Source organism: Myripristis murdjan, chromosome 22, assembly GCF_902150065.1.
Source record: "Myripristis murdjan chromosome 22, fMyrMur1.1, whole genome shotgun sequence".
NCBI classification, from domain to species: Eukaryota; Metazoa; Chordata; class Actinopteri; order Holocentriformes; family Holocentridae; genus Myripristis; species Myripristis murdjan.
The window spans coordinates 13,640,038-13,653,619 of record NC_044001.1 but is presented as its reverse complement, the minus strand read 5'-3'; the positions used below and the strand labels follow the sequence as shown (position 1 = coordinate 13,653,619).

At 41.8% G+C, this 13,582-nt stretch overlaps 1 protein-coding gene across 1 annotated transcript in view; it reads right to left on the bottom strand.

Moving 5' to 3' along the window:
- Positions 1 to 9,404, bottom strand: part of pacrg (PARK2 co-regulated) — a 144,034-nt gene extending 134,630 nt beyond the window's left edge. Inside the window, exons 1-3 of the mRNA XM_030044893.1 lie at positions 9,332 to 9,404; positions 9,103 to 9,192; positions 6,979 to 7,165 (exon numbers count right to left, since the gene is read on the bottom strand). Of these exons, the coding sequence (XP_029900753.1) occupies positions 6,979 to 7,165; positions 9,103 to 9,192; positions 9,332 to 9,404 (350 nt within the window). The remainder of the gene's footprint in view (positions 1 to 6,978; positions 7,166 to 9,102; positions 9,193 to 9,331) is intronic.
- Between the last annotated feature and the right edge of the window lie 4,178 nt (positions 9,405 to 13,582).

Sequence of the window (13,582 nt, the reverse complement as noted above, 5' to 3'; positions counted from 1 at the left end):
GTTCCAGTGAAGGGAAATCTTAATTCTTCAGTTTACCAAGACATTTTGGACAATTCTCTGCTTCCAGTTTTGTGGAAACAGTTTGGGGAAGGCCCTTTTCTGTCCCAGCATGACTGTGCCCCCGTGCACAAAGCAAGTTCCATAAAGGCATGGCTGGGTGAGTTTGGTGTGGAAGAACTTGACTGGCCCGCACAGAGCCCTGACCTCAACCCCATCCAGCACCTTTGGGATGAACTAGAACGGAGACTGTGAGTCAGGCCGTCTTGTCTGACATCAGTGTCTGACCTCACAAATGTTCTTCTGGATGAACGGGCAAAAACTCCCACAGACACACTCCAAAATCTTGTCGAAAGCCTTCCCAGAAGAGTGGAAGCTGCTCTAACTGTAAGAGGGGACCAACTCCATATTAATGCCTATGGATTTAGAATAGGATGTAATAAAAGCTCCTGTAGGTGTAATGTATAGATAAGTAGTTCTTTTGTTTGAAAATTAATGCAGTGAAGGTGTGATAGTTGGCCACACCTTTGCACTGCACACAGCATTTTTTTAAATTAAGGAAGTAAGATCAATTAAGGTTAAGGTTAAGGTCTGGTTTTGCCATGTGTTCTTCATTCAAAGTAATTGTGTGAAATTGGAACCATTTTTTTATCTTTGCCAATAGGCTTCAACTTTTGGAGCAGTATGAATATAACATCAGTGCACCCCTACGACTCTGTTTTGCATGCATCTAGATGTTGCTTCAGCAGTTAACAGGCCACCACACCTCTAGTCTTCCTTGACAGTCTCCCCTTCCCAGCTAGTCACACAGTGATGAGTGACTAGCATGTGCATGTGCTTGCGTTCATGTGCTGTAAGTTATGTAGGGAAACTTGACCTCAAAGGCTAGCAAGCTATAAAATGAAATTTTTATATGCGTTCCAAGTCTGCAAATGACAGCAGTGTCGCAATTAATTCATTTTTATTTTCATGTATGGGCTAGCTGCAACCTGCTAGTCAGTTGTTACTCATGGACTCATAAACAGTGGGACACATAAGGAAAGCAGAGGTAGGGGACGTGCAAGCTGCAGTAAAGGGGCACAATGAACAGGGAAACGGACAGATTGCAGATTTGGTAGAAAAACGGGATCCAGTGGAAGTCCCCACCAGCTATAGCAGTTTAGTTCTTGCTTTCCCCCAGACTGCCACTCTTCAATCCCTAGACAAACAGGACAGATCACATGCTCAACTCATCATCATAGGAGTAGAGGGGACCTTCGTCTATAGCAGTAAATACTTGATGATGCTTTTTGTCTGGCAGGTGGACTGAGGCCTTGACTCTCGATAAGCTGGTTAGAAAGCAGCCTGAGCATTGAATCATTCCAATTTAAGGATGTGGCACTTTTAATCTTCCAATATCCTTTTTGCCTCCGGAGACTTTCTTGGGGGAACTGGTGCAACTGTTATTAATCTTCAGTGCACAGGCAATTTCTCTAAAAGCCCCTATTTGTTTTTTATGGCTCCACTGAGAGAGGAGGGTATAGCGGCAGACAGGGAGACTGTAAACAAGGTATGCAGGGAAGGCGAGTTATGTCCCTGTCAGCATTCAGCGCTGCTCTCTCTCTCTCTCTCTCTCTCTCTCTCTCTCTCTCTCTCTCTCTCTCTCTCCCCCCCCCCCCCCACCCCCCTCCCTTTTTCCCTTCTCCTCAGAGGATTAAAAAGAGGAAGAGGGGAGTTTTCAGAAAGCAAACTGAGCAAACTGGAGCGTCAGCATGAATTCAGCTGGACTGAGGAATGACTGTTCAAACAGAATGGCACTATCTCACTGCTGTGAGGTGGGATGGCGGGGAGGGGAGCTGGTCTTTGTGCATTTTGGAAATAGACCTTGTGGGGGTGATGTGTGAAATACAGAATATATTGTTAACATTGCCAATTTCTTGAATTGTGTGTGTGTGTGTGTGTGTGTGTGTGTGCGCATGTATGTCTCTTTTTCTGTATGTTTGTCTGTCTGTAAACTAATGCAAGCCACCCTACATGTTAAGTTAACATTTTTGTTTGCCACAGCTTTTTCTAGGGCACACGCGTAGTTCTGACTCACCTTACATCGTGGAAATTCAGCATCATTTTCTGTTGCTAATGATGTATTGTGAGTATCTAGGCGGTTTCATATTTCAAACTTTCTAGAAAAGGCATTTGGTGGGTATAGGAAAAGAATGAGGGGGGAAATGCAAGTAACAGCATCGCTGCACTACAACTTGCCTTGATGAATATGTCTTATTTTTCCTGCTCCTACGCTGTTTCTCCATCATCATGTTGTCCCTGGTTTGATCTCCAGCTCATTTGCCAGGCCACCTTCAGGCCCGACAGCCGTCGTCTGCTGTGAGGGAAAACAGCAATTATGATATCATTAGAGCAGAAACTCATACCTACAAAACAGAAGACCCAGAGGAGGCCAGCAGGAAAAAATCTCAGCAGGAAAAGAAAAGCAAAGACTTTGCAGCAGAGACTGTTGTCCCCCAATTACCATGAAGCAAGACAAACAGCCATCAGAGCAGGCCATTAGGCTGCAGGGAGAGTGGCCAGGGGCTTGTTGGGTTTAACAGTTCGTCAGGTTGTGAAAGTCACACAAACTGTGCAAGGTATCTAACTGCGATAAATGCAGCCAGATGGGAAAGGGAATACAGATAGCAGCAATAATCTATGTAGTTTCTTACGGTTTATTCCAACAACAGAAAAAATTCATAGCTGGCATGATACTGTGGTAATTAATATCAGTTGTACTTTTTCATCTGTGAAACCAAACCAAAAAAGGACTGCAGAAATTCTATAATAATTTAGGAGGGACATCACAGCAAACCAATAAATCATTATAATTTTGCTTAGATTTAGATATTGTCATGCTGCAGAAGCTAAAACAAAAACAACATAAAGTGTGATAGGTCACTATAACTGCACATTCTGCTCAAACGGAAATATTATAGGAGTTTTGTGGTGATTTATTATTAGGAAATGTATATACATGGTGTAAGTGTCCACACTTGAGCCTAAAAAAAATCGATGCACGAAAAGTTGATAATAATGCCATGGCACAGAGTCAAAGCAGTTTACCAGAAAAAAATCTTGAGAAATACAGTCGTTTAATTATCATGCATAAACTTACAAAATGCCAAACTGTAAATACTTCAGCGCAAATTCATTTGGTTTGAGAGTTGTTGAGAGCTAATGTGTTTGAATTTGTCCGCCAAGTGTAGACATCTGGAGGACACTTGTTACAAGCAGCGTTAAATATAGCTGAAAGGATGAAAATGAAACACAAAATAACATGGCGTGAATACTAAAAAAAGAAACACTTGAAAGTACAGTTTTCAAGTTTGTAAGGTCTGTTATGGGTTTTACCTAATACAGTCAGTTGGACATATTAGAGATTCAGAGAAAAACAAAAATTCACAACCAAAGACCTTAAGGCCCTGATGTTGTGCCAGGGCAGATCAAGCACAGTGACCTTGCCCCAGTAAAGTGGTAATTTTGTTATTTTACCACCTGTGCCTGTTTGGCAGATTCTCAGCTTGTGCCAGATTAGACAGGGAACACATGGAGTGTAGTGTCAATACAAATCAAACAGCACAGTGCAATTTTGGCAATGATACATAGATGACACATAGGCTATAAAAACTAAGTGAATGACTTAATTCCACTACCAACAACCAGATGCATGGGATCAATTTCATCAAAACAATGGGAATACATTTTATTGTATCACAAAGTCAACATTAATCTGTCACTGCACAAAACCAGGTGACAGTGAGCCAGCCCCGACTCTCCTTGTCCATTATGAAATTATCAGTGAGCCATGGTGGGGAGTGCACTGCAGTGAATGGGAGGAGGGGATTTAATTGGCCATGACTGACGCCAGTCCCTACGACACTTTGTGATAATGCATTCTGCACTGTAGGAGCGCCGCTGCTGCGCTTGCACCAACATCTCCATTGCCTGCACTTGTATATTCATTTTAAAAAGTATACCTTAATGTAAGACAAATTATAATCACAATATAATTCAATGTATTATAGGAGAAATCCCCCTTTAATGCTGATCGCTATAACGCTTCTTTAAACATCTTCATCAAATACTGTCATAAAACTGTGAGTGTCAGAAATACCTCAAACACAGTTCTACCAGCTTTGTTTTGATTATGGTTTTCTTTTCCTCCAAACAATAACAGTTTGGGGTATCCAGACTGTAGCCTGCTTTCCCTAGAGCACAGATAAATCCAGCGGCATAGCTCTCTTCAAAGGCAGGGCAGTTGGCAGGCGATACTTGATATGGGCACAGAGTCGCAGGGCCTCGCTCAGAAAGCCACAGCGTATTGATCCTCATGCATTATAGAGGCAGCTCTGAGGCCAGCTGATATTGGAAGGCATGGCTTGCCCTCCCTCAGAGCATACACTCTAACATGCCCACTGGACCATAGCAGCAATAATCAGACACAAGCCCAGATGATAAACATATGGATATTACATCTATTCTAGTATTGCAGCAGTCAGGCTGATTATTGTTTACATGATTCAGCTGATTATGCGATACACAAGTTTTATCTGTTGTTTCCATGTTTGTGGGCAGGGCCTAGGTGGCCAATGGTGGATATAACATGTCTATTTGAAGCTGTCTAAGGCTCATAGACTTTAATCTTAAATAGACAGGCATTGTCTCACTCTTGGGTGTCAGGCTGTCTTCATCAGATATATAAAGGGTCTAATTTAGCCAGAGTAAGTAAGTCCATCACACTCTGCAGGCCTCACTAGTACTTTCTCAGTATTACCTCACTGGTGGTGCTTTTAGCAGTTCTGGCATCACCCTACGCTCCGGAGAATTGAGCTTTCCTCTCGCCCAGAGGTCAGAGTCACATGAACCTGAATGTGTGAACAGTCACACCAGTGATCCCAGTGGAGCACAACCCAGCCCAGCACTAGCTAGCCTCTTCGGTACACAACTCCCATAACCCTTTAATCTCTCCCTCTCTATCTCTCCCTCTCTGTTTGTTCTTTCACCTCAGCTTACTGTATATGCCTTCTTGGCTGCCTCGCTGGCTTTTTCGCTGGCTTTTTGTCCTCCTGCCTCCCTCTGAAGCTCTGTCTCTATATACAGTATATATATTTATTGAACTATCCAAATCCATTCCCTGCTCTTGTTCACACACACAAAGACATACACAGATACAAACACTACACCCCTGCAGCGACAAACCATGTATGGCAGGGCAAATGCAATTTGCTTTCATTTGAGCAAAAACAGCATGCCTCTCATTCACCTGACTGATGCTTCTCCGGTCTGAGCACGAAACATTCAAATAGACAGAGACAGGCATTTATAAAGCCTATATATTTCAAAGCAGATTTCCCTAAGTAAAGATGATACTAGGGATCCTATCACATGTGGGCAGATGGAGGTAGGGGAAGGGGGGGCAAGAGGACTTTTTTTTCCAGAACAGAAAGTCATCTCTGCTCACATCACATCTGCCTCTCTTTTCCTAGGGCAAGAGGCTCTAAGCCTGCCTCTCTGGTGTTTCTGACATCTTGGTTCTGTTAATTGCAACGTTTGCCGGCCGTATTGGTATTCACAGTGGGCAATAGGAACAGATGGCATTTAATTTTAAATATTATTAACACTTCCCAGCATTCTGTGATGCAGGGTGCGGGTTATGTGCACAGACAGACGTGCAGGTGAATTTACTGTGATTTCCATAATAGCATCAAAGGAGGATATCCAAATTGGGATCACTCTGCAGATGTCTGAATGTACTTTTTTTCTTTTTTGCTCACGCAGGTAATACTTGGATTTTTTTGTCACCCTTTTTATGTTATTGTTTCATCTGCGTATGACGTTTCATATCATGTGTGTCATTTTGAGTGTGTGTGTGTGTGTGTGTGTGCTCCAAAGGAGGTATCCAACATTTGAAAACTATTAAAAATGTAACCTACAAATGACTTCTAGTGAGCAAGCACTCTCTCCTCAATATTATTGACCGGTGCTATCAATACCAACCCAGCAGCTTTACAACTAAAATAAATTATATAATCTATGTTTGTATGTAGCAATGAATAACAGTAAAATATTGTTGCAAAATCAATGTATACCTTTTTACAAGGAAGCCAGTGTGTGTGTGTGTGTCTGTGTCCATGTCTGTGTGCGCGCACATGCACATTAAAATGTAGTCGTAAATGAATACATTTCGACCCTTTGTTAATGCTAGACATCTCCTAAAACCCCATAAAAACATGCCAAATATTTTATTGGCCCACTGTGAAAATCTTAGGTATACTTTAATGTCAGAATGAGTGTAAGAGCAAGGCATTCAAAAACTGACTTATTCAAGAATGAAAAATGACTCCAAAGAGCTGCAGCGCAAAGTGAGCCCCGTATGGCCTTCTGGTGAATGTGCATTCAGTGCGCTACTGAATGTGCTTTGAAACGCCTTTGAAATATATATGACAGCCTATCTGAGAGGGTCTGCAAATGCACTTAACTGCTGGGTGGTAGGAGAGGTGTCGGAGAGGTGGGATGACGTGGAATGACTGGAAGGCACTACAGAGGAGAGGAGGAGTGAGTTGGAGGAAGAGCGGAGACTGAAACCGGAGAGAATAAAAGCAAGCTGTTACTTTTACATAGTGTAGGGCAGAGTGGATGCTTTTGATGACAGCCACAGGGGGAGTTGAGTGATGTGCGTGTATGCGTTCGTGTGTGTGTGTCTGTGTGTTCATGTGAAAGTGAATAACTGAATTTCTCTGTGAGTGTCTTTGTGCTCCTGTGCTGTGTATGTATGTGTGTGCAACCAAGAGAGAGAGAAAGCTAGTGTCTCTTTGTAAGTATGTGTCTTTTCCCGTGTGTGTGTGTGTGTGTATGTGACAGAGGGATACAGAGAGGGAAAAAACACAGCGTGTGAGTATGAGTGAAAGAAGGCTATGTTCTCAAGCGTGTACTGACATGTCACATTGTATTTGTCACATCCGAGGGGGAGAGCTCCCGCAGTCCCTGGTGCCCTGACCCTGCAGCCGGGTGGTGCTGTCCTGCCGAAGCCACACAGCAGCCACCGTTCCTGGCCCAGTGAGGCTGCGGATCACTGACCTTCCACACACCCTGCACCCCTCCCCTCCGTCCTCCTCCACCCTTCTCTCATGTCCTGAACTCTTGCCTGCACCATGGGGAGAACAGATCAAGGGGAAGGTTCAGGAGCAACGTCTGCAAGTGTGTGTGTATGCGAGCACACCTGTGCACGTGTGTGTGTGTGTGTGTGTAGCTGTGTGTGAAAACAGCAAAACATCACCTCCCCTGTCAAATTCAGCCATCATTTTCAGCTGATTGCTACCTCTTAACAGCACAATAAGATTTTTGTCCACACCCCCTCAAGCCGCGAGACACCCACACCTGAAACGCTGCAACTTCAAGCTGCAGTCAGGTCTTTAATCCATGAATAGAGGTGATTGCAGTCTGGCTTCAGGTGGATCATCTGCTCTCTCTGTTCAGCACTTACAGGAGCAAGAGCTCAGTTACCCTGGAGACAGCAATTTGAAAGGCCAGATGAAGCAGCTTCTGGATGTATCAGGTTAATGGGAAAAGGCCAAGCTTTACTGTGTTATGCACAGTCCAGTTGTAGAAAAAGATGATTTGCAGAAGATTTGAGCTTGTGGTGAAAAAAAAATAGCTTGATCCTTATTTATAGTCATTGTGTTGTTTCAAGACATAAAATATCAATATCTAATTCCTTTTTGTGGTTTCCACAGCAGCTGCATTCCAGCAGTCCACCACTAGAATGGTGATGGCATGCTTTCTATTTGTCTAAAACTATCATCTATGATCTAACGGTGGTGTTTTTGCACCGTGCCCTGTCATCCTTTACTCAGAAACTGATGTTTGTGCTACCATGTTGTCGGCTGTACTATTAGTACAGAAGAAGCCAGTAAACTACTCCTACCCTCACAGTTTTTGAGTTAGACTTACATTCAGAAGTTTAGCTTACATATTAAAGGATCAGTTCACCCAAAAATACAAAAAAGTGATTTTCCTATTTACCCAGTGTAACAACCACTTTGTTGGTTGTTGCAATATATATTTATTGTAATTATGTTTTATGTGTTTATTTTGGGGGATAATAAATTGTAAAATCATATTCTATATAAATTGTCTATGGTAATTTAGTCTGTGATAATTTATTAAATATACCTGCTAGTGGATGCACACAATCTAGCCAGCCAGTGACACAGTATATAAAGTGCCAGTTTCCATCTGTCTCACTGAAGGTGCTGCTGCCCTGATTGTACTGCTGTGGATTTTGTTTTGCTTTGGTGAATAAAACAGCACCGGTTTGGTACACCTTACCATAGCCTTGGCATCTTTGTTACTGCATCATCCGGCCACTACCTGGTCATTCTAACACCCAAGTGCAATCTATGCATCCAAATAGTTTCCAGATAGTTTGTGCTTTGGTTCGATTTACAGTCCTGAGGCTTCAGGAGCACTCCTCCGATACTTTGGAGCTCAAACCATGAAAAATGTACATGTGAAAAACTCAGCAGCAACAGCTCTTTCCAAAATCAATGACACAAATACCCAACATAATCCACTGCCCCTCAGGATGGATGGAACTATTTGGAACTATCTCCTGCTGAAGTACACAACCTGTAAGTACCTGCTAATTAGGCCTAAGAAATGTTTTTGAGCTCCACAAATAAGTACACATCCAGACCCGTTGTGGTTTAGTGTCACCAGACAGAGGAGACTGGATAGATAGATGGATAGATAAGGAGTAATTTTATTGCTTTTTGTGTGTATTTTAGGGAAACTGTTCCTGTAGTTGGAGCAATCACAATATGTAGATAGGAGGTTGCAGTCATATACAATCCAACCAGTCTCTGCATTGCATTAGATTAAGTGAGGATATATATTAGATGATATTACTGGAATGTGTTTCAAGTGTATCAGTTGCTTTTTGATTTTTTATCCAACTTTTATCATCAATGAATTTAGTTTCTGGAACAGTTAAACCCTACTAATTTAACTGAATTTTGCTTTCATGGACAAAAGCCTAGCAGCATAAACAAATTATCCTAGTGGTCTTTCCAAGTGTCTTACCCTCATAAAATGAGATGCGGTGTTTGGCGGCCTTCGTCTCCGCTCTCAGCTGACTGGTCAGTCTGGTGTTTTGCCGGGCCCACCTCTGGGCTGCAACACCAGTCAGAGCAATTACACAAATAAGCCTCTGCAGTTCACTCCGGTGTGAGAGGACCAGACATGCCAGACATCTTCACACTTCTAATTGAAAGAGAGAAACATATTGCAAACTCATACCTCTTAACAATGCCTCCCACTCCGGGCACCCCTTGCGGGCAGTGGTTGCTGTTGCTGTTTGTTGATGCAGTTGTTTTGTCCTTCATGTCGAGTGTTTACATCAGTTCTTTAATTAATTGGCTCTCTTTTTTTTGCACGGATAGAAGGCATTAGGTGTTGTCTAAAGCTGCCAATTAAGGTTCATGGAGTTTACACAGCTATCTGGTGAACAAAAAATCCCTTGCACCAAGGTTGAGAAACTTCCATGATGGTGGGGATTGAAAGCTATATGTAGACATGACTAGGGGGGCAGAGGGTCTTTATATGGTGTGCTGTTTTAGTAAAATTAATCTCATGTGTACTGATCTTATATATCCTGCAAAAGAGAGCTCATAATAACCAGAATAATAGACATAAACCTGCGATTGCCACAATATGTGTAAGTTTAGCATCAAATCCTGCAAGTTTCACAGTATCTTGTAAATAAGTTTGTTTTTCAAAAAGGCAACCATCCACGCAGCTGAGCAAATTGATTATATAAAGCATTTGCCTCTTATTAAAGAGAATCTAGGGAGCTTGTCTCAGGACTGGGCTATTATTCTTGAACAGTCACTGCCGAGCCGACAGTATTGCACAGATCACTCCGCTCAAGTAGAAGACAAATCAAAACGGGGGCTGCATGATTCTGAGTCTGACCAAAGGCAGGTCATCTGTGATACCACTGGAGATCAAAGTAAAACCCTGAATGAACTTGCAGTTTTAGAGGGAATAGACAGAAAGATAACAGGGGAGGTCATTTTAAAGACATCATCTGACAGGAGTTATATGTCCTAATGAGAAATAAGATGTTCAACGCTTCCAGTAACATTAAATACAAAAATGTTGGCCATTCAGCAAGGTTCTAAAATCGTGGGCTAAAGGTGTTGACCCAAATTCCCCTCGGGGATCAATAAAGTATTTCTGAATCTGATTCTGAAGTGCTGGCACTTTTAATGCCCTATGCAGAAAAGATGTTGAAGATTTAGATTAAAGATTTCATACATGGGCCATATCTGCTGTGGAAACCTGCTTTTTGTCACAGGGTGACAATATGAAGATCCCATTACTGTTAAAGGGGCAGAGGATTGTTTCAACTCAACCGACAAAACTGTTGAATGAGCCCATAATTAGCTGGTTTAGTGTGGTGCACGGTACATTTTTTCATGGCACTTCACAAACGTTGGCAATTTTGTACAAAGCACCTTGAAGGACTTCTTGCATCTCTCTCTCTCTGTTTACTGTGACTTGTTATTTTAATGCGGTAAGTTATATCTGTGTATAGCAATCATTTACAAGCCTGTGTTATTTCCATTTTTGCTACAAAATCCTTTAAGGGGTTATGACCTTTGCCTTGTTGCACCAGCCCAGGTTAAATGTCTAAGAGAGGGAAATGGAGAGAGAGAAATGAAGCAAAGACTGGGATTAGAAAAGAAAATGGTCGAAACAGTGTTCAAGGAGAATAAAAGGAATATTCAAAAGAAAAGAGAGAGTGACAGAACAGTGGGAGGTATCTGCTGTTTGTCAGCACAAAGAGAGAAATGTCAGTTTTTGTGCTGCATCAGTGAGTGATGGCTGCCATTATCCCACCCAATGGGTATAAGCGGGCAATATTAGCACACTGTTTCCACATCCGCACAAAACAGGCAGCGTTCTCCACAATGGGGAAACCCAGAGCCAGCATGCAAAATGGAGTGTGAAAGCATGTGAGGCATAAAGATTGGTGGAGGGAGATATAAAAAGACTAGGAGAAAAGAGAAAGGAAAGAGAGAAGAAAAGGAGCAGGTGTCGCCGCACACAAAGGACAATCACAGGAAGGCTGATGTCAAAAACAGCGCAAGAGAGGAAATATGAACAAAAGAAGATAGCGCCCCAGTTGTTTCATATGTTCCTGCAGTTTTTAAAATATAATGGTCTTTTTCTGCAATGACCACATGGTGTGATTTGTCACCCATTCAGCAAAGCGGCTGAGGGAGATATGGTGGTTTGGGGCAGTGCAGTGGGACACAGACACTGAGGGTTTAAATTATAGACTATACCATACATCCTCACTATGTCCCTTAACACAGAGGGAAACTATGTTTAATTGGTAGTATGAGTATCTGTGTGTATGGTATTTACCTTAAGTACCAACTTCGGACATAAAAATAGCATTCATGTCAGCATCCAACTCATAATTACAACTAGGAATCACATATATTCTGAAAGCCCCCATATATAATGCAGATGTAGATGTTTATCATCTTTCCGTACCTTTCATGCAATGGAATGGAATGCCTCATTAGCCGTAATTACATCCAAATTTAATTCTCATGCATACTTTTTTAACCAACAAATCCAACTCTGTCTGTCGTAAAACCGAACATATTTTGTGTGGATCTGTAACATCGGCTTATTTTACTGTCCGCCTGATGTAAATACTTACAAGTTATATTAATTGGAATCTTCCCGACTTCTACTTTCCTTTCCATGTGACGTGCATGTGGCATTAGTGGTGATGATGTATAATCACACTGCACATCCAGTGATACAACTACAACTAGGAAGCAATGTACAGAAAAGTCATGTCAGACCGCTCCAAGCACTGAATCCATGTAAACCCTTTGGCAGGTAAACACAGGTTTGCTGATGATGATAATTATGGTTCTGGTCCATTTAGGTCTACCAGAGCCAGGGTCCTGCTGTTGTTTATGTTGGCTCACTGGAAAGGCTCTGCTGCACTTCAGTGGAACAGATTAGCAATACTAGCAGGTGAACCCAGACCTGCTAGTTTGCGTCAAAATGGATTTGAGAGGGTTTTCCAGTGAAAATGAGCGAGTAAAGTTGTTATTAGCCAAAAAGGACAGTATTTTCTTTAAATGCCTTATTAAATGGCATCTATAGTCCTTTGGTCTTATGTATTTCTTGCTATAACAGGTTGCTGGGTTGTGACATAACATATGGAGGGATCATTCAAAATTGTAAACCAACAGGATATCGGTTTTATGTCAGTGGATGGGGTGGAGGAACTGGATTGTCCAAAAATATATAAAGGCAATTTGTGAGGGAAAAATAATGATAGAGTAATTGGTATTGATCAACAACAGATTTATTATGGTCAGCTGTGCTACAGTGTGCGGCAGCGGAATTCATGAAATCTACTTATTGCCCTATAAATAACATTTATGGCTACAATAAAATGATTGAATCCACATTGTCTTTAAAAAAAAAAAATAATAAAATAAATGAGAGGACATCTTCCAAGGGGCCCAGGAAAGAATCACAAAAATGACTGGAAGTATTTTGTGAAAAAAGTAATGCAAAGTTTCATTACAGCTCTTATAAGGCCAAAAACAACAGAAAGTGCAAGATAGGTAATGATGAACTTGTGATGGCTGTGAATGAATATGCAGTCATTGTCTGTCATGCGTGTTTTGTTATTTTAGGCGCTGTAAGGGTTGGAATATTTACAGGGTATTTACACTTTTCACTCGGTGCTTCCAAAGCCTTTCATTTTTTCATGTAATAAAATTATTCAAATAAGACTTAAACCCTGCTTTAAACTTTAACCTTCTGAGATACACAGTGAGTCCCCTTCACCTTTGTTTGAAAGAATAAGGCAACATTTCAGCGAGATGAAACACATTTTCCACACACTCAAAATGTCATATTTTTAGCACAAAAAGGGAAATTATGTACATCAAGATGAGTCTGAGTGTTTATTCACCGGGAAAACAGCCCACAATGAGCGATCCCTTGACCCTCAATCAGTGTTTGTTTTTGTTTTGTTTTTTTCCCGCAGAGATTTGTAATGGCAAACTCACTTTGAAAGCAGGAAAAGAGGAAGCACAGGTGTTTTCACTGATCATCATCAATTTATCATACAAAAGCCTTTATCCCCTCTTCTCAGATGATCAAGCCAGAGGGGTAGAGGATGTTTGCATTCTCAGCATGTGTGAGGATGTGTTAAAACGCAGGTCTTCCTTCATGTATGTAGTGCGTATTTCACTGAGATAATGTTAGCACAGCATTAAGGGAGAGAGCTCTTAGCAATTTCAAAGCACATCAAAACACGGTAGAGCCCTCATCTAACCCAATCTCAGTTCACTTCCCGACCTTGGCTCGCCTACGTCTCAGTGTTTATCTATATATAAAGCAAGTCGTACGGAGGCAAAGGGAAAAAAGAAAGTCATTAAAGCCAGAACCTCGCCTTGAACTTTTGATTGAGAAGCGAGGGAACGTGAAGTGAGGTGAGGCTTAGACAACACTA